Below are 21,677 nucleotides of genomic sequence, written 5' to 3'. Positions count from 1 at the left end.
GCAGTGGAAGACAGGAGTGCTTGGCGTGCTCTTGTCCATGGGGTCAGAAGAGTCAGACACGACTAAACAACATTGTTTTACTTGAAGGGGGGGGCAGCTGCCCATGGAGCGGCCGCGCTAGTTAAGAGTGGGTGCTTCTGCTTTGCGGTGGTTCAGGTCTTAACTTCCCAGGATGAGGATTATATGTAAAGAAAAGCCAGCTAATTTATTTTGTGTTCCCCACCCCGCCGAATCAGGATATTTTATGCAATTCTATGTGTGCAAGGCCCGTCTGCCACGTTATGACGTTTAGGATTCATTCCTACAGAGAGAGGTATGGAATCTGCCTCGGTCCAGCTTCCGCTGCGCTCTCGATACGCTCCTATAATGTTTTCATTCTCCGCTCCCCGAACCCGCATGCTCGGAATGCACGTGTGCCGACTCAATAATTTTATTTCGCGAATCTGACGAAAAGGATTCTAGCCCTCGAAATAAACATGCCAGGCCCCTTTAAAAGGCAACCCTTTTGGAGCGAGGCACAAAATGTTCCACGGCGCGCGGCGCCCTCGTCGCCATTTGCAGCATCAGCTCTGGCGCCTCCAGGAAAGCTCTGCTCCGGCACCCCGCGTGGACCTTCTCTCCCCGGCTCTTCGCGGTCCTGCCTTCCCCGCCCGCCCCGCCTCCGAGCAGGCGGGCCCGCCGCGGGTCGGCGTCACTCTCCTGCGCTGCTTCCCTGGCTTTGCATGCGCCCAAGCCTCCGCTGAAGGAAGCCTTTTTGCGCCCGCTGCTCACCAGCATGGGGCGGCTCAGCCGAGCCCTTCTGAGGGAGGTTAGTGCGCCGCCAAAGCAGCTGTTTCCCCTCAGCCTTATGGGGCGCCGTTTCCGCGTGGCGGGGGGGGGGGGGGGCTTGGGGTGCCCCGTGCACCTCTGAATATTTGGCTGCAGGGAGGTGGATCCAGTGACAAAAACTTCCCTTATCCCGATAATAAATCCTCAGTAGGCTACAAAGGAAGGAAGCTCTTCAGCCCTTCTTGGATGAAATTATTGGTGGTTATTGTTGTTGTTGTTATTAAACTTTACATAATGGCAAATTAAAAAATCTACAGTCCTGTGTCCATCTTACATATCTCTGCCCCAAATTGCCATAGACAGTTTCCTTTTTGGACTTCACTGTTTACAGTTGTTTTTCTTTGTGCATGTCTTAGGATGGGACTACTGTATTCAGATAGGTTCTGTCTTAGTTATCAGTGACACCAAGGACAGGAAGCATGTTTAGACACCATCCCTCTGTTTCAGGGATCTGGAACTTTTCACCTTCCTGACCTTGCTGAACTACAACTCCCATCAGCCCTAGCATGCATGGCCAATGACGTGCTTTCGAACTACTAGGTTGGCAGGCAGGAGCTGGGACCAAGCAACTGGAGCTTTAACCTCCGACCAGAACGGCAAGCCCAAGAGGCTCAGTGGTTTAGACCACAGTGCCACATGCATCCCTGCACCCGCTGTACTTGTTCTTACTCATGGTTGTCATTTATCACTATGGGGAAAGTAAAGTACAGTACTGCCTTTTGAGATGAGAACAAAGACAATGGGTGCACTAGGTCTCATTCATAGCAGCCTCACAGGGGGTTGCATCCCCTACTTTTTATAATGATTAACAAATTGCTAGTAAATATGAAATGCCAGTGTTTTAATACTGTTTTTTTGCAGTATGGCAGGTTTATGGATGACCTTAGGATCTACGTGAAAGGAGGAACTGGTGGAATGGGCCATCCTCGATTAGGTGGGGAAGGTGGGGAAGGCGGTGATGTCTGGTTGGTAGCTCAAAAGAAAATGACATTGAAGAGACTTAAAGATCGATATCCAGGCAAACGGTTTGTAGCAGGAACAGGAGCCAACAGTAGGTGAGTATGTTTCATTGATTGAGAATGTGTGTGGTCCAGCTTACAGCAATCTTGTAAAATATATATATTTTTTTGCTCCCCACAAGTCTTGCTACACTGAAAGGTACTAAGGGAAAAGATTGTGAAGTGAAAGTGCCTCAAGGAATATCTGTCACAAGGGATGATGGGAAAGTGATTGGTAAGGATGTTTTGGTTCTTCACCTTTTGTTACTTTAAGGATCAGAAAACATATCAAATGTGCACCTGGCAAGGATTTAGTACAATAGGCCCTCATATGGGAAAGTTCTCACATTATTTTCAGCATTATAGATGAGATTATTTTACGTGAACCTCCCCTCCAACACACCCAAAATATATTGAAGACTGTACCCCAGATGTATTATTTTTCTGAGGGAGCAAATCATGGCTTACATCGCAGTCCTAACCTTGTCTACTTGGAAGAAAATATCATTGAATTCAAATTGGTTTACTCCCAGGTAGTTGGGAATAAGCTGCAATTGAGTTTAATTGGACTTACTTCTGAAGAGACACGGGTAGGATTGTACTGTTAGTTGCTGTTTACTTTCTACTGAGTCTGTACAACAGCACAAACCTATAATTTGGCTCGCACTGCAGTAAACATTTGGCTGGCATGTGCAGGTGTTGAAGGCATAGATGCACTGGCAGACATCCAGGAACAGTTAATTGATAATTCTCAGAAGCAGCTTAATATATTTTGATTAAGGTAGTATATTTGCCTTGATTTATGTGTGTTCACTTACAAAACTCTGTATTTTTTTGGAAGTAAAAAGTGAAGGTAGCGTAGCCATGTTGATTATAAAAATGACCACAGCTGGGCAAGACCTTTTTCAGGACTCACCAAAAAGTCTCAAAAACATTTGCCACATTTTGTGACCATTTAACCTGGAGGTAGGCTCCACTGTGTCCAGTGGTGCTTAGTCTCAGATGAGTGCTAAAATGTAAATGTCAAGTTGAAAGAAATGTCTGTGTCATTGGAAAAAAAATAGAAAATTTGCAAAAAGCCATTATTTCCAAGCGCTTCTGTATATTTTTAGGTGAACTTGACAGAGCAGAAGACAGATTGTTGGTGGCACGAGGAGGTGTTGGTGGATGCATGGCGACAAATTTCTTGCCCTCCAGAGGTCAGAGGCTCATGATTCACCTTGATCTCAAACTTATAGCAGATGTTGGCTTAGTTGGGTAAGTCTTTGATCCTGAAAATTGCACTCTGGCGTCATGCTCATATTTATTTATTGAAGTAAATGCCTTTGTACTAGAAATATCCACGTCTGTACTACATCCACATTAAGATATATTTAAGTTTAGGGAACGTTACTCATACAGTCAGTTATCCTGCCTCCAGATTATCCAGTTGTTACTTTATTGTCATAAGGCATCAGTGCTATTTTTCTAGAAAAAGAAGTACCATGAACACCTCCCCCATTCTCTTAGAATGGTAATGGCACCCACCAGAGAGGTGCTGGAACTGAGTTCCTGGGAGCTGCCCCTGGGGGGAAAAGCCCTGCAATGCATGATGTAACTACAGTTGCAGCTCTTGCCTCACTTCTTTCTGGTTTAATGTGTGAAGTTGAACTTTTATTCAGGCTTTGCCCAACAGCAAATGGAAGATTTATAAGGAACTGGTGGGTGTTCAAATCAGTGTAACATAAATACTGTTGCCTTTGTGATATATCTGTATACCTCTCCCACCTACCACCTCATTCTGCTTCAAATTTCAGGGTGGTTTGTTTCCCCACCCCCTTGTTCTAGATGAGGTAAAGAAAGAATAATTTCTAGGGAGTCATGGAAACACCTGTGGTTTATTTCACTCAGTTGTTCAGTGAATCTCTGAAAGCTTGTTCTTTTGATCTCAGTCTGAGTTTGGTTTTTTAATATATCAGTATGTACATAAGTGCTTTATCAGTAGATCACAGACATGGAAAAAGATTTGAGGAACATTAGGCTGAGATACACTGAAAGTTAGGCAGCATCCCTATATACATTTCAAAGAGAGTACAGCTACTTCTGATCAAATAAAATCATTCCTGAAGAAGTATGATAACTTTTGAAATGACTCTTGAGGCATTGCCATTACTCCAATAGTATCTTGAAAGAGCACCATCTCCCTATCTCATTAGTCCAATGTAAGGTATCAAAGTATTTATTGTATTACTGGTTTTTGTTCTTTTATGGTTATAATCATTAATAATGTGATAATGGAGCAATTGTTCTTTCATAAATGCATATTTGCAAAATGGTGCTTAAAAGCTTAAACAGATGCACAATGTGGAGTGTACTTCTTTTGAGACTTACTTAAAAATAAAAAGGAACCAGATTTTTGGAAGGTGGGGGGAGAATAGCAAAGCAGTTTTTTCTTGCTCTTTCCCCCCCGCCCCATAAAAATCCTGTCAACTCAGTCTTCCCTGTAATATAAGGTGGTTTCTTTCCATTGTGAGTATACAGCATATAGTTCTGTTAGGGACTTATAGGAACATGGGCTAAATACATATTTGGGGCACACTTTGATTGACTTTAAGGGGGCATTTAAAGTCAGCTTTTGTGCTTGGTGCTTTTTCTAGTATGTATGGAATCTATTCCAGCCTCAGAGTAGCCCACTTCTAAGACATTTCCTCTTCATCTTAAACAAAATTCACTTGAGAAAAATGCATTTTAAAACTTGGAAGTAGTTTTATTCTTCTATCAACTACATACTGATATGAACACTAAAAAGATTTTTTTTCATCCCCCCCCCCACCCAGATTTCCAAATGCAGGAAAATCCTCTTTGCTAACCAAGATTTCTCATGCTACACCTCAAATAGCAGACTATGCCTGTAAGTAATTAATTGTCCATGTATTAGTGTTTGCACCCTGACATTAAATGCAATGCTTGCAACAGAAACACTTTGACTCTAGGAGCCATCTTCCCCCTGTCTCTGACAACAGTCTCTTGCAATGCACTGGGGACAGGTGTATGTATGTATGTGCGTAAAGAGAGATCTTGAGTATGGGCAGAGGCTGTCTGTAGATGAACTACCCCTCCTGAATGAGAGCTCAGTTTTTCAACTACCAAGTTTTCAGAGTATAATTGCAGAGAGCTATGATACCGTCCCTCAAGTGTTTTCCAGTATTTAATAAGAATTTCACTGCAGTCAGTTTTCTATGTATCTTCTGATGTGAGCAACTTTAAATGTTTGGGAAGGACTTCTGCTATCACTGCCTGTCTAGCATTCAAGAGAAAGCAAGAGTGTTCTATCTTTTGACTGAGAGTAAACAAGTGTGTTGGGCATACAAGCCAGGGGTAAAACTCCAAAGTACATCACAAAACAGGGCTCACTTTTCCTTACTTTCCGCAGTTACAACAATAAAACCTGAACTTGGAACAGTGAAGTATGCTGATTTTAAACAGGTTGGTTTCCAAAAGTAAGATCTGCATTAAAGGTGTGGTTGTGGAGAAATCCTTTTTTGGTTACATTATGAGACTCCAGTTTTCTTAACTGACACCAATACTTCAAGGAGAGCAGGCTGTTGACTTGTTTTCTAAGAAACAGTGGTAGCCTGAGATGGGTCTGGCACCTGTGCTCCTTCAGTTTCAATATATTTCCTTCATATGGCGCTAACTGTATCCAGATAAACAACCCTTTCAAACCACATTTATCTAATTTTTAGGACATTGAGAGAGGCTGGACACCAAGTGTGACCCATTAGACCAGGGGTCCCCAAACTAAGGCCCAGGGGCCAAATGCGGCCTAATCGCCTTCTAAATGCGGCCCGCAGACAGTCTGGGAATCAGCGTGTTTTTACATGAGTAGAATGTGTCCTTTTATTTAAAATGCATCTCTGGGTTATTTGTGGGGCCTGCCTGGTATTTTTATATGAGTAGAATGTGTGCTTTTATTTTTCAAAATATAGTCTGGCCTCCCACAAGGTCTGAGGGACAGTGGACCGGCCCCCTGCTGAAAAAGTTTGCTGACCCCTGCATTAGACCACTCTCAGCTTTACAATACTAAATACTTTAATAATAATAATAATAATAATAATAATAATAATAATAATAATAATTTGTACCCCGCCCATCTGGCTGGATTTCCCCAGCCAATCTGGGCGGCTTTAACATGATGCATTACCTAAAATAATGCTCCATGTGGCATTATTTATTGCTGTTGAGCTGAGAATGATCTACTGTAGAGTACTAAACATAGGCCTGTTAAAATAAATTTTAAAATGGCCTGTGTTTGTTCAGAAAGATTATTTTTTCCAAATATGAGGTCCATTATCCATGCTATTAAGTTTTGATGAAGAATTGAGGACCATGTTCATTCATGAGTCTTCCAAACTTTTGATTGCACACAACCTAATCTTGACTTGAATGTGTAGAACTCTAGCTGGCACATGAGAGCAATCAAAGACATAAGATGAAAGCATTTTATCAAGAGGTGTTTGAAGTGCAACAATGGAATTCACAGATGGGAAATAAGTAAAAGTGCTTTTTCCCCTTCCTGGAACCAGGGTGTAGAGGGCTTGTCTGATGATGCTTTAATCTTTCTCTAAATAAAGTGTATTACATGGATAAGAATTGTAGCATTGCCCCCTGTACTTTAAAAGAACTTCAAAATAACATTAAGCATCTATACAAGACTCTTAAAAATTGCTTGGAGGTTTGTTTGTTTTACAATCAAGCAGTGTATAAATTTTATGAAACGAATATATAAACAAGCATTGTAGTTTGTAGCAGCCTTTTTTTACCATAGCAGGTATAAAATTAGAAATGATGGGAAACAATTTTGATCCTTATCCCCCACCACCAAAAATGTAATATATGCCAAGTTTTGAGTCTTGCAAATTAGTTGATAATTGCTTGATTCTTCAAAGTGTGGAAAACTCTTCAGAAAATATGTGTGGAAGTGGCAAACTATGGGTGGTGCTAAACAGGAGAAGGAAAAGCTGCACACAAGAGGAGAGAGATAACATGCAATCCATGCCTCATTCACAGCCTGCCAAAACATACCTTTCAGTGTGCGAGGAGAAGCTTGCTTTTAAATCAGATAATTCTAATGGAAACTTAGTGTTAATATTGGAGAAAACAGTTTCAAAGGAGAAAATTTTGACCCTGAAACAAGAATACAAAACTCACTTGCTGTGGTCGCGTTACTCTTGTTTTTTTCTGGGCAGGATCAAGAATTGACTTGCAATTACTAGTTCCTTCAAAACTGGGGGTCATTCCCAACCTTACATTTATGTGACTGATTAGAACTTTTATCCTGCTCATGACTGCAATACTTCATTTTGTCCTGTCCCCCCCCCCCCAAAAAAAAAGGCTAGTTGAGGGGAGTTCTGCTCCATAATGTAGCTTGGGACTAGATATATGAGGGAGTCTTCATGTAGTTTTTTCAGTGGTTCAGCCAGATAACATGCCACTTTCAGTCTCTTCTAGTAGTTAAGGCTTCTTGCCTAATTCAAGCCATTAGTCTCTCATGGAGATGCTGTAACCATTTTAAAAAAATTGATGCAACCCGAATGATGATAGGATCTTTTGCAAAAGTCTAATATTTCTTTCCCTCCTAGATCACAGTTGCTGATCTTCCAGGACTGATTGAAGGTGCACATGCAAATAAAGGAAGAGGACACAAGTTTCTGAAGCATGTGGAAAGAACCAGACAGCTCCTCTTTGTTGTAAGGAGGACACGCTGTAGCTTAGGTTTTTATTTGACATCTTTAAAGTCGGCTTTTAATTTAGCCTTTGTTTTGCCGAAGAGGTAACCTGTTGGTGCCTGTTGATTACATCATGTCATAGCTTTGCTAATATTATAAATGAAAATTTAACATGTAACATGGATAGCTGCATAGCTCAGTTGGTTAGTGTGTGGTGCTGACAACACCAAGGGACAGCTGCATAGTCCTGCATTGCAGGGGGTTGGATTAGATGATCCTCAGGGTCCGTTCCAATTCTATGAGAATATCTATGAGCAACCCATTTTGATGATGCAGATGCAGCTGTTGGGAACCAGTTCAGATTTGTCATGATTATATATTTCTACTGAAATATATTGCTAGCCAATGTGACCTGATCTTCACCAGGTCTTCAGATGACTCGAAAAGAGCAAGCAATTGTAGGAAGCTTTGTTATACCAAGTCAGAGCACTGATACAGGGTTTCACACATGAGTCTTCCCCTGCCTTACCTGGAGAGGCTGGGGATTGACCATGGGACCTTCTTCATGCAAATCATGTGCTTTATCACTGTGGTATATTCCTTCCCCTTTGTAGTAAATTCATCACATAGCTTGGAAATGGAAATGGGGATATTTGGGGTGTGGCTGGGGAAACCTCTAAGGGACGCGGGTGGCGCTGTGGTCTAAACCACAGAGCCTAGGGCTTGTCGATCAGAAGGTCGGCAGTTCAAATCCCCGCGATGGGGTGAGCTCCCATTGTTCAGTCCCTGCTCCTGCCAACCTAGCAGTTCAAAAGCATGTCAAAGTGCAAGTACTACTGTACTGTAATGTGCTCTATGCGGGGCTGCCCTTGAAACTGTTCCAGAAACTCCAGTGGGTGCAGAATGCTGCAGCAAGGCTCCTCACGGGGTCCCTGCCATGGGAACATATTCACCCAGTGCTTTACCAGCTGCACTGGCTCCTGGTGGAGTATAGGGTCAGGTTCAAGGTGCTTTAATGCCCTTTGTGGCCTAGGGCCCTCGTATTTACAGGGCCGCCTCTCCTGGTATGCCCCGCAGAGGACCTCAAAGTCCATGAATAACCATAGTTTAGAGGTCCCAGGCCCTAAGGAAGTCAGACTATCCTCCACCAGGGCCAAGGCCTTTTCAGTGATGGTTCCGACCTGGTGGAATGCTCTGTCCCATGAGATTAGGGCCCTACAGAACCAGGAAGGGTGAAGTATAAATAAAAATATATTATTATATGTAGATAAATAGGTACCACTCCAGAAGCGGCTTAGTCATGCTGGCCACATGACCTGGAAGCTGTCTGCAGACAAACACCGGCTCCCTCGGCCTATAGAGCGCGATGAGCGCCACAACCCCAGAGTCGTCTACGACTGGACCTAATGGTCAGGGATACCTTTACCTCTGGGGAAACCTCAGGCCTGTGAGTCATTTGTGGGGGGGAACACACACACCAGTCCATGACCTTCCATCACATGATAATCAGGTGTTGGACTGGAATGCCTTTCCAGCTCAGGACTTTTTGAATTTGGCACCCTCTTCTGTTGCCTTGCTTAGCAACAGAAAAAGCTGCCAAATTTGGAAAGTGCCAAATTCAAGCTGCAAAGGAACAAAGGAAGACTCTGCACTCCCAATGCTTCCTTTGCAGTTTTGGCAAGTAAATTTTAGCAACATCAGAAAACTGGTTCAGTTTTGGATCCCTGCCCCTGATCTTGAATAAGCCAAAAGCAACATCAGGTTTGCTATGGAATGCATGTATAGCGACAGTAATTTATGTTGGCATCTGTCTGTTTCGACAGACAATGGAATGTGCCTGTGGGGGATGAAGTCAAACCTCTGTGTTAGCAGCACCGAAGCAACCTCCCTGGGACACAAGCCTGGGCAGTTTGTATGGAGGTCCTGGGGTGTCCCGATGACAAGACCCCACCTCTCTCAGCCTTGCTGGTGTGGTCCAAAGGAAAACAGAGCAATATGTTCGGCACCAGCTTGACACTGGGAGTTGCCTGTAGGAAGCATACAAGATGCCACCTAAATGTCTTAGGGACTCCACTCCTGATTTGTGTAGGGTTTATTCCTTAGCCTTTTCTTCTCCTGGAGATATCCCGCAAGGCAGCGGAGGAGAGACAGTAATAGAACACATAGAACTAAGCAAACAGATTGTTTCTGTGAATTGGAAACTGTTCAGATATAGCAGAAAGGATGCTATTTTTGGGGGGGGGGGGAATGTTCTGTGTATAACAGCCACCTCACTGCCATCACTCCCACGCTGCCTGTTATCTTCATGGTCTCTTAGAAAGTGAAGAATAATCATGTGAGAAAGCATTTGATTGTCAGATTGTTTTTATATTAAAAAAATGTCAATCTTTCAGGTTGATGTAGCTGGGTTTCAGCTTTCTCCTACAAGCCCATTCAGAACAGCCTTTGAAACTGTAATACTACTTGCAAAGGTAAGTGTACTGATTCTTTTATATACAGGCATGATTTGTGCATTTTGTGACACGCATGTTCTGACACGAGAGACCTAATTAAGATTTGATTTGAAATGTTTACTTGAATGGCACACCTATTAAAGCTACAAACTTGATAACTGTATCCAAGTTGTTTGAGATTTGGAAGTTCCCAAATACTTCTAGGGAGAGCTGCTAAAATAGTGTTTGGCACTTCGTTCTTCACTAACTCCATTTTCATCTATATGGTGGAAATTTCTCCGGTTCAGAAGGCAGTGAGAAGTCAAGCTGTTTAGTCTTCAAGATTGCTTCCTGTTATCAAATACAAAACACATAGCTAACAAAATTCGTGATGCGGGTGTACAGTTGTGAATTCCAACTGTACTGTCTTTTAGGAATTGATACCTGAGAGGCTCATGTGCTCCCAAGTGTACACTGTCACATTTATATTGGCTTCATGTGCTTATTCCACTTGAGAATATTCACTGGACAGCTATGGTTTGATTTATTATATTTCTATGCTGCTTTTCATTCAAAGGAATCCCAAAGTGCCTTAGAAACAACATATAATAACGTGATAGAACATAATAAAACATCGCAAATACAACATAAATAATACAGAATAATTAACAAATAATCAGTGAAACAATTACAACCTATAAAGCTCCGTTAACAAAACAACTAAAAAATAAGCTAAACATTTAAATCAAAGCAAGTTATGATTAATAACTCACTGCAGCATTTATAATCTAAAAAACAATATTAACAGCATCAACAAAATAGCAGTCAAAAATAAACTAAGCACTGTTAAGTTCATACACACATTCCACACACCCATGACTCATAATTTTTTTACTCTATTCAGCTCATTAAAACAATGTGTACACATAATGCCCATGGCAACAACTCCCTTCTGAAGGTTCCTCAGTGGCGCCCGCCCTGTGGAACACCCTCCCATTAGATGTCAAAGAGATAAACAACTATCTGACGTTTAGAATACATCTGAAGGCAGCTCCATTAAGAAGGCATCTAGGACTGGAGCATGGGGCAAGACAGGAGGGAGAAGCCCGTCACGTGATGCAGTCACATCTTCTATTTAAATTGTGGTTGTGTATTATTATTGTGTACACATGGTAGATGGTAGTAATCAGTAATGTGTGAAAGGTTAAATGTACCTTCATTGCTCCCCTTGATTTTGCCTCTGGGACTGCTCACCCCTGTCATGTGGTCTTGAAAGGTTGTTTAAAAGGGAATAAAGAGATAAACAACTATTTGACGTTTAGAATACATCTGAAGGCAGCTCCATTATGAAGGCATCTAGGACTGGAGCATGGGGCAAGACAGGAGGGAGAAGCCCATCACGTGATGCAGTCACATCTTCTATTTAAATTGTGGTTGTGTATTATTATTGTGTACACATGGTAGACGGTAGTAATCAGTAATGTGTGAAAGGTTAAATGTACCTTCATTGCTCCCCTTGATTTTGCCTCTGGGACTGCTCACCCCTGTCATGTGGTCTTGAAAGGTTGTTTAAAAGGGAATGTGGCCCTTGGACCCCCTCCCTGCTTTAGTTTGCCTGTGTATTGTGTAGTAATTACTAGTTAAATGAAAAGGCTTGTATAAAGCCAAATACTTTCAACAACAATATTTTACAAATGGAAACTGGACTTATGTCGCAGGAGCTGGAACTATATAAAGAAGAACTTCGAACTAAATCTGCACTTCTGGCTGTTAATAAAATGGATTTGCCCAATGCGCGAGAAAAATTGAATGAGTTTATGGAACAACTGCGGAGTCCTCAAGGTGAGATACTTACTGTACAGCTCCTTTTTAAAGATAACATATTCACATATCTTTGATATGTAGCAAGTAGTGAGTTTTCATTACTGCAAAAGAAGAAGAAATGTTCAGTATATTGATTGTATTTTAAAGTAAAATATAACCAAACTATGTTGTCTTTCATACTAGCCTAGAACTGTAATGATGCTAAAATGCTAGTGTCATAGAATTGTAGAGTTGAAAGGAACTGTGAGAGTCAATCTAGTCCAGCCCCCTGCAATGCAGGAATATTTCACTCAACCTGGGGCTCGAACCCATAACCCTGAGGTTAAGAGACTCATGCTCTACCAACTGAGCTGTCCAGCAGATAAGAGCCTTAGAAGAAGAATAGAATGCAAGCCAGTCATCTCTTCTGTCAGTAAATGCAGTTAGGAAGTCTTCTGGGCCAACAGCCACATCTATTGTCCTCTCCTAACATCTTGGCAGTCCAAAAACCAAGTACCCTGACTTCCTTGGAATGGAATATCTTCAAATAACTCTGCTACTGCTATTACATCAAGCATCTATTTATCCACCCATAGCAAATTTTATACTGGCTTTATACTATGTATAGTAACTCTAATTATATATATTTCAGATTATATGCACACTCTTCCAAAAAATATGATTCCTGAAGTCACTGTCAACTTCAAAGAGATCATCCCTATATCTGCACACTCTGGTGAAGGAATTGAAGAACTGATCATGTGCTTAAGAAAAGTACTAGATGAAGAATCTGAGAAGAAGATTGAAGATTATCAGAACCAGCAGCTTCATGCACTGAGGAGCTCAGAAATATAGCAGTTTCTTAACACACACAAACTATTATATAATATTAAGACATGAATCTTTGCAGGCCTCTGAACACAACTGAGTTTGTGGCAAGCCTGTACTTACACACACTTTCAGGTCAATCATTTCAGAAAGAAAAGAGAGTATGTTATTTTCCAGTTTCTGTAAAATACAGAAAAGTGTATCATGATATTTTACGACAAGTATTCAAGTTGCACAGCCCTCTCAATTAAGTTGTAGAATATGTTTCAAAAGATGTAAATAAACATGTAATTTTATATAAAGATAATAAGGTATAATTTTTGTTATCGTTTACTAGAGATTTCAAAAGTGGCATCCTTGAATCAGTACGAGAGAAGAACATATAAAACTACTTGTGTTTGCTTTTCTGAAATATTTTGGGCAGAAATATTTTAAAATCATTAATAAAGTGATTTATCAGTAGCAGTGCTAAGTTGAAGCATGGTAGTGACATAGTCTCTATCCTGGATGCCCCAAAGACGAACAGGGAAGAGACAAAAGAGTTAGACAACAGTGCCCAAAGTGGGGCCTAGAAATTAACACAGTGGCAGGCAAAGAATGCCTTTTAGTGGATCAGACATGTAAATTGTGAATGTTTGTCACTTCTACAGCCATAGATAATCCAAGATAAACAAAACTCAAATTTTGCACTACGGAAATACACATTCTTGATCGGAATAAATTATGTCCACTTAAATTACACTGAATTCACCTCTTTTGAGCAGGGACACTAAAAATGGTTGATTAGAGATGACTACAACTGAACTGGAAAGGAAGCAAAGGCCACTGATTCTTCCCACATAATCAGATGAGCATTGGGATGGCTTCCTAATATGGTCCTGAATAATCTGCTGCAATGATGCCCCAGGAATAAATAGCACTGGTCCTGATTTCCCCCCAGCTCCCTTGCACAGTTCCTCACATAATATGGCTACTACCAACCTTCACATTAAAAATAAACATCACAGGAAAACGAGGCTCTTAAAGCAACAACAATGAAACCATGTTTGGAATGATGTGGTGTATAATATATATGAAAGCTAGCAGCTGAGTTCCAAAGGAATACATCAGAAGTGAAATTCTACTTGTGTGGGTGTAAGATTGTACTGTAGGGTGGGAATTATTTTTAGTAGTAATAATTAATTTATTGCTTATACTGGGTTGCCCCAGCCACTTTGGGTGGCTTCCACATATCCTCTCTCTTCTCTCTCTCTCCACCCGTCAAGTTGTATCAGAAACAGCTTGGGAGGGGGATTCTGACGGTAATAATAACCCCACGTCCCCTTGAACGTGCTTAGCTGGTTATGTCGTGTTTTGGAATTCGGCTGCTATTTTGCTGCTTCAGATTTGAGTTTCCAGGTAAGACTCACAGGTGAATAGTGATAGCCAGGTCTTAAAAGCTGCCTTCTCGAAATGCTGTAGCTGAAACTTTTTAAGAAAACACAGTTTTCTTAAAGACACACATCCATTATTATGCTTTAGGGGAAAGTTGGACACGCAATTCTTAAAAAGAGAGGCAGAGAATATAAACATTGCGCAGCAGCCGGCATATTCAAAAGGGTAAGAGAAAACTGATAACCAAGAAGCCTCTGAAGAGATGCAGTGTCCTATTCCAGCATCAGCTCCTTTCCGATAACGCGTGATGGAGCTGGAGAAAGCAACTTGAAATACAATCAGAAAGAGGAAGCACCCGGAACAATAGAGTAGGAAGAGTGATCCCTGGGAATTGTAGTCTTTAGAGAGGAAGGTTAAACGAAGAGCATTGCAGGCGGAGACTACAATCCCAGAAGCCTTTGGGCACACCTGGAAAAGGCAGCCGCTTCCTGAAAAGCCGAGACTGGGAATCCTTAGCGTCAACAAGAGGAGGAAGAGAAATCGGATGCTTGAAAATTAAGTCCCTCGAGCGTGGGAAGGGGGTGAGTACGGTGGAGATAGGCTCTCCTTCTGCATTTATTTATATGTAAACCATTGCTCTTTCCAGAGATGCTGGATTCATTAGAATCATACGTCACTACGGACCGGCAAAGTGTAATTTCCATTGAAATAGATGGGATTTACTTCGGAGTAGATGTATTTTAACAGCATAGTCCTATGCATATCTGCTCAGAAGGAACTCTCAGTGAGTTCAATGGGGCTTACTCCCAGATAAGTATTAGAATACACCCTAAAGATCGATGGCATGAACATATAAACACCTTGCGTGAAATATGCCTTTAAAAATAAATGAATGAATTGGTCCTTCTCTGATACTCTGGTTTGGGGTGAACACTCGAACATGGGGCGATCAATAGGAGATTCCGGGCAGCGCAAAGGAAGTGGTTCTTCAAACAACCCATAATTATTTTGTGGGATCTGCTGCAGCCTGCTTGATACGGCGATGGCTTCTATCTCAGATTGTTTTAAAAGGGGATCAGAAATATTCATGGAAGAAAAAATTACCAGTGGCTGCTATTCATGATGGCTATATGCAGCCTTCAGCTTTCTGAGTCAGTATGCCTCACCAATTGCTGGGAATCACAAAAGGGGAGAGTTCTCGTGTCCTGCTTGTGTGATTCCCTTAGGCATGTGCTTGATCACTGTGGACACTCAATTGAACAGACCTTTGTTCTGATCCAGGTCTTCTTACGTTCTTCTCTTTGTGATTGTGTTTCAAATGGTTTGATACTTATTATGCCTTGAGTCACAGTTTAGCCCACACACTGGGGCTTGCTTGTGAGTTGTTTCATCTCTTTAGTCATCATTAGTAACGCAAGCAAAGTGACTATCTTTTTATAGTTTCTGTACAGTGTTTTTGAAGGTTTCAAAATGGTGATTACAAACGGCTTCTCACCTTCCTTGAGTGCGATAACCCATAATTGAAGGTGAAACAGTTCAGATGCTGGCCACAGTAAAACCAGTATAAACATCACGTTATGTTCAAATACACTTATCACAAGTGTTGACCCAGTTATTAGCACGTTATGCTGCACATAAATGAATCAATGCACATCATATGTGGTTCCCTCTACATTCTCAAATTGATCTTGCATCCTTTTAATTATGAACTATGGTGATTAAACCCAAGCTCAGCTTGTAAAGCCTTCCCCAGCTTTGAAGGAATGGAAAAAACTTCACCTGTTGAATTTCTTCTTGTGTAACTGTTAGAGATGCATGATCCTTGCCAGATAAAGATTGGCAACTGTACTATGTCTTTACAAGTTGATATTAAGCACTGGCTTTTCATATTTGAGGTTAGATCTTACATGCAGAGGGTAGCAGGCTGTATCATATGCACATTTAAGTGCATGTCTGCAGTGCATATATACAACACTCCACGCAGCCAGGAATGCTGAAGAAATATGGTTTCTGATCACCTGGAGTGTTGCCTACATGTGTATGAGAAGCACAGCATAGATGTGAATTTGAGCACCTCGGGTGAAGTCTGCAGCCTCCCTTTCTACATAAATGACTTGCAAATGCAGAAGATCCGAGCCAGGCTTAAAAAAAGTATTACTCATCTATACAACACTTTTGGGTGCAGAGTGTTGTTCTGCAATACTGTCATGTGCCCTTAGGATAGGTATTGAGGCGCAAAGGTGGGAAAATAGCAATTAATAGTTCAAACAAACTTTTCTCTTTTGACGACTCATAGGAAGAAATGTAACACTGTCTTAGTTTAGGGAGAGTTGAGTACCGGGATAAAGATGTGTTGATGGAACTCCTTCCTATAGGCTTAGCACTTTTGGAAGTTCTTCCTTCTACGAGGTCAACTATTACTGAATATTCCGCTATGTAAAAAAAATGGTATTGTGCAATAAGTGGAGCTTTGGATCTTGGGAAGGTGGCTCCATCCAAGTTAACGCTGAAGAATTCATCTTGGCCCCTGTTCCTTCTGTCCAATCTCTATAGCAGTGGTTCGCTCCTACATGTTAATTGTGATGATAATGAAGGGTTTTGAAGCGGTTTATATAAGTGAAGACTAGTTTGTTATATCTGTTGTAGTTGTATTTTCTCCAGAATTAATTTGTTGTTTCCCCTCCTAGATCTATTAGAATTGTTCTACTACTTGCAAGAGTTCTGCTGTTATTCTGGATTGGGTTAAATCTCTTGGTAAGTTTGTTCTTCTAATCCTTTAGAACAGGGGTTCCCAAACTGGTCTGAGTTTATTTTTTAGAAAAACATTTTTATTTGATTTTTCCAATAATGTACAAAATTAAAAAAATAAAAATCCAACTACATATCCATATACAGAGTTTTCTCTGAATCCCAGGACTTCCCCCTACCCCTTCCCTGGAGCCCTGATTTAAATATTTAAAACTGCATCTTCTTCCAAACTCTAACTTTTATATCAATCCATATTGTCCATGGTAATTGTTACACCACAAATGAAATCTGGTCTGAGTTTCAGTCATGTGGTCTGTGGGAGTCTGTGGATTTCTGACTGAAGATGGGAGATGACATACAGTGGTGCCCCGCTAGACGAAAATAATTTGTTCTATGAATCTTTTCGTCTAGCGGTTTTTGGTCTAGCGAAGCGGCATTGCAAGCCGCGGATTTCGCTAGACGAAAAAAAATTCGTCTTGCGAGGCAGCCCCATAGACAATTTCGTCTTGCGGGGCAGCCTTCCACTAGACGAATGCCTTTGTCTAGCGAGTTTTTCGTCTAGTGAGGCATTCGTCTAGCGGGGCACCACTGTACATAGCTGTCAACTTTTTCCTTTTTTAAAGGGAAATTCCCTTATTCCGAATAGGATTCCTCGCAAGAAAAGGGAAAAAGTTGATAGCTATGATGACATATCAATCACCTTAAATATTTGTGGTGATTTTTATTTGTATTGCTGCTTTTATGTTGTATGTATTGTATTTTATTTTTATTACAAGTTGAATTCTGTGAAATGCAATAAAATACAAAATATAAAAAGAAGCAGATACAATTACAATTAAAAAGCATACAGTATCTAGCACAATGGCTACACCAGGCAGAAAAATAATTGTCACCCACCAATACCTTCAGCAAATTTCAAATGGTCCATGAGCGGAAAAAGTTTGGGAAATGCTGCTTTAGAAAAGAGCTTCTCCCAACATGCAATTGAAGGCATATTAAGACATTTATCTCTGATCATACTTAATAAGTGCTGGTGTCTGTAAAGACTTATTCTCAGCTTAGATCTTTATCAACTTAATTTGATCCTTATCAGTATGCAAAAGACTCCGTATTATGGTTGCAAGGTCCCTCCCCTCTTCACACAGATTAAATAAGCATGAAACCTAGCTATAACCTAACTATAGCTAGATAGTTTGTGAAAGGCCTAGGGGAATGACAGACAAGGTACGCCGGATTCCCTTTGCTATACCAGCTACGCCTGCTGTTTTTAAATTACCCCAAAGTAGCTTCTGATTCTGAAAAAAAGTATTATTTAATAAGAGTGGCCCATTGGAGCAGAACTTTCAGTGCAACCCAAGCTCCAAAGTGCATTCTTCAGATTTCAGTTTAATTTCTGTTTCAAGACTGTCAATCACTTCTCTTTCATTCTGGAGAAAAATGGGTCCATCAGAATATATCTTTATTATTTCTTTAGCTCATACAATTAATAGACTCCTTGATTATGATTTTTTTTTTAAAAAAAAATGCCCCACCATCACAGCGGTTTATAAAACAATTATCGTAAGAACAGCTATTCAGATAATAAATCTTGATGACTTAATAAAGTTTCCCCCCCCCCAGGAGGCATTTTTATTGGCTAAGATGGGTTGCCGTGATGTCCATGCTGCGACAGTCCTCGCCTTCCTTTCTGGTACAGCTGCCTTATCTGGACTTATTGCTGCGGCTCTGCTGCCTAACTGGAGACAGATGCGACTCTTCACCTATAACAAGAATGAAAAGAATGTGACCGTGTACACTGGACTCTGGATTAAGTGTGTTCGCTTTGATGGCAGCAAAGACTGCGTCATCTACGACACCGAGTGGTACACAGCAGTTGACCAGCTGGATTTACGCGTCCTCCAGTTTGCTGTCCCCATAAGCATGTTAACCACTGTCTTGGCTCTGTTTCTCTGTTTGATTGGCATGTGTAATACCGCCTTCATAACCACTGTGCCCAACATCAAGCAGGCCAGATGTCTCATAAACAGTGCGGGCTGCCATCTTGTGGCTGGCCTCTTCTTTCTTCTTGCATGTGTCATTTGCCTGACGCCATCTATCTGGGTCATCTTTCATAACCAAGAACTGAACAAGAAATACGAACCAGTTTTTTCCTTTGACATCTCCGTGTTTATTGCCATTGCCAGTGCAGGAGGCTTATTGTTTACAGCCATCCTCTTATTCCTTTGGTATTGTGCATGCAAAACGCTTCCTTCCCCTTTCTGGCAGCCTCTGTATCCTCATGCGCCCAGTGTGCATAGCTACGCCTCCCAACCTTATTCTGCAAGGTCACGCCACTCTGCCATTGAAATTGACATTCCTGTTGTTACACACGCTTCCTAAATGATAAGCTGGAGAAGCCAAACACCTGCTCGTTCTCTCCTTTGCCAAGGCACTGCAAGTGAAGTGTTTTCCCCATTCCCTCAGAGACATCTAAAAATGTTTTACAAGGCTAGGTGGAAAAAATTTGCTATTGTAAATTGATAGCTTTTCCAATTTCTCTATCTAGGAATACTGCAGAGATAGGAATGTAGTTAGGTAAGTGAGCCATAATATTAGAATTCTACTTGTTTTGGTATTGAAGCTGTTCACAAGTTTCTAGTTCTCATTAAAACTGGTGGCATGTGAATTCATAGATAAATTAAAGATTGGGACCTTTTTGCTTTTTTATATTTTGAACTAGTTTCTGGCATGAATTGTACTACTGGGGGAAAAAAACATGCCTGCTGGTGTTTGTAACCCAGTGCATGAAACTTTCATTTTTAAGTACTTATTGTCAGTCCAAATTTTTACCTAATTCAAAAATACCTGGGCTATAACAGTGTTTACCGATAGCCATTTTTTTGCTTGTTTAGAAACATTTGTTTTGTTTAATTATTAAAAGAATCACCTTTAAATAAAAAGAAACATGTATATAAGCAGCATTGTTCAATATAATAAAAACTGAAAGCAAAAAGTGAACATCAACAATATTTGTGACTTTCCAGAAATTTACACCTAATCTAAAACAACCAGATTTTAGTAAGATCATTCAAAGATAGCCATTTTGTACTTTCTGAAAATGATAAACTTGGGGATTTTGATTATTCATTGTAATAATTTCCCCCATTGCAATAGCATAGCCTGCAGTTGCTTTTAGGTTTAGGTGATATTTCTTAAAGGCTACATCTTTCTCTTTTTAAACAGGAAGTGACCAGAATCCATTTACAATTAAATTTTATATAGTACAATACCGATAATTCAAATATCTAAAGTTCACCAATACTAGAAATCTATATTACCGGTAATAGGTCTCCTCTGCACTAGACATTTAAAGCAGGATCGGGGTCTCCTAAGAACTCTCAGCACCCTTAACAAACTACAGTTCCCTTCAGGAGGAAGCCATGACTCTTTAAACTGGAGTGATACCTCTTTAATGGGGCCATAGAATGCTATTTTATTTTGATATATAGTTATATTGGGCTTTCTGGGTTATTTATTTATAACAAGGATTTTTGGATAACCAAAATTCCTGTTGCTGTAACTTTTAAAAAAAAATCTGAATTATTTTAAACACCTTATAAGTTGAAATGAAATCTGCTGCACTGTATTCATTGTCCCTTTGAGCTTTAGACTGTGTTACTGAATTAGGATTATTTTTATGGTTTGCCGTATTGAAAATGGGCCCCTGAATGCCAGTTTCAGAATTAATTGTAACACTAGTGATTTCACAGTATTTTTATATAAATAATTTTGAAGATGAGATTATTGTTAGAGGCAGTGTTTGACTTGACTTTTTTTTAAAGGACTTCTGGTGCTGTAGCTTTTCATGTACCGGTAGGTCAGACTTCTACATCTCTGACCTTGGTCTTTTCCCCTATTCATTAGGAATCAGGTATTTGGCTTGTATCCAGGTAATTCCCCCCCCCCCAATTTGGTGGTATTTATGCCTTTTGAATAATGAAAAAAATACTAGCAGGTATGAGCTATCAAGGCTTTATTTTAAGTATTCAGAAATATGGAGCATATAGTTTGATCTATTCCTTTTTTTAAAAAAAATCCACAAATGGTTCTGAATATACTCTGGAAACCAAGCCTTTACTCATTTGTTTTAGCTGAAGGCAAACCTGGTTTTCTTACAGGTAGGTAGCCGTGTTGGTCTGCCATAGTCAAAACAAAAAATAAAAAATTCCTTCCATTAGCACCTTAGAGACCAACTAAGTTTGTTGCATGCACACTTCTTCAGATACACTTCTTAGTTTGTTAGGACTATATATTCTTAAATAGTTAGGCAAGTGTAAGAATATGATTAAAACAAAGCACTTTCAACATTCCATTTATAGGGAGAATTTTTCATTTTTCGAACTGGGTGCCTGCAAAAATTCTCTTTTTCTTTAAGCAGCAGAAGCTTAAGCTGAAGAAAACTCAGGATCTCGTTTTACAATTTGCATTCCTCTAGACCCAGTTTCTGCGATGTGTTCCATATTGATGCTTACTGTGATTAAAATTTTAGGTAGATCAATCCTGAGTCACAGGAGAGATTTTGTTTTGATTCAGAGATTCACTGAAACATGGCTACTTTGAAGTCTATGGGGATTAGGAACAGCAGTGTCCTATTGATTTGTTTACAGGTGAAAATTGAAAGCTTTGACAAGTGCTTTGCAGTTGCACTATGTAAAAATTCACCACGTGTGGTGAATTCAGTTTGCTTCAAACATTCACCGCTCATGTGATTGATGAATTCCCAAAGTATGAGGCAGGCCTTAACTTTTATGTACAGTTGTTGACAGAGGTACAATAACAATGATGCTAGAAAATGAAATAATTGCATTCCTTTTTCCTTTCCTTTTCAGAGGTTATACTTTATATCCACTTGCTTGTTTTGTTGAAGATCCTGTGATTCTTTCATAGGCATTTTGAAACTTATAAATGTGCTGTGCAGC

General features: G+C 40.4%; 2 protein-coding genes across 2 annotated transcripts; both read left to right on the top strand.

Moving 5' to 3' along the window:
- Positions 1–705: 705 nt before the first annotated feature.
- Positions 706–12,861, top strand: GTPBP10 (GTP binding protein 10). Its single transcript, XM_033165183.1, has 10 exons — positions 706–808; positions 1,690–1,883; positions 1,970–2,061; positions 2,939–3,083; positions 4,643–4,716; positions 5,239–5,291; positions 7,448–7,555; positions 9,928–10,005; positions 11,685–11,808; positions 12,422–12,861. Exons 1-10 carry the CDS (start codon positions 776–778, stop codon positions 12,622–12,624), a joined length of 1,104 nt encoding a protein of 367 aa, XP_033021074.1. The 5' UTR covers positions 706–775; the 3' UTR covers positions 12,625–12,861.
- A 1,514-nt stretch (positions 12,862–14,375) lies between these two features.
- CLDN12 (claudin 12) lies at positions 14,376–19,991 on the top strand. The gene is made up of 3 exons (XM_033165184.1): positions 14,376–14,552; positions 16,659–16,725; positions 18,340–19,991. The coding sequence occupies exon 3, from the start codon at positions 18,361–18,363 to the stop codon at positions 19,096–19,098; it is 738 nt and encodes a 245-aa protein (XP_033021075.1). The 5' UTR covers positions 14,376–14,552; positions 16,659–16,725; positions 18,340–18,360; the 3' UTR covers positions 19,099–19,991.
- Positions 19,992–21,677: the final 1,686 nt, after the last annotated feature.

Source organism: Lacerta agilis, chromosome 12 (genome assembly GCF_009819535.1).
Source record: "Lacerta agilis isolate rLacAgi1 chromosome 12, rLacAgi1.pri, whole genome shotgun sequence".
NCBI lineage: Eukaryota > Metazoa > Chordata > Lepidosauria > Squamata > Lacertidae > Lacerta > Lacerta agilis.
The sequence above is the reverse complement of the archived record's forward strand: the minus strand, read 5'-3'. Positions and strand labels throughout refer to the sequence as shown.

What these genes read in the sequence shown, in the direction of transcription:
- CLDN12 (XM_033165184.1), top strand. Translation starts at nt 18,361, where the DNA reads ATGGGTTGCCGTGATGTCCATGCTGCGACAGTCCTCGCCTTCCTTTCT.
- GTPBP10 (XM_033165183.1), top strand. Translation starts at nt 776, where the DNA reads ATGGGGCGGCTCAGCCGAGCCCTTCTGAGGGAG. An exon ending in GGATGATGGGAAAGTGATTG is followed by an intron (nt 2,062 to 2,938) that starts GTAAGGATGTTT and finishes GTATATTTTTAG; the next exon opens with GTGAACTTGACAGAGCAGAA. An exon ending in ACAACTGCGGAGTCCTCAAG is followed by an intron (nt 11,809 to 12,421) that starts GTGAGATACTTA and finishes TATATATTTCAG; the next exon opens with ATTATATGCACACTCTTCCA.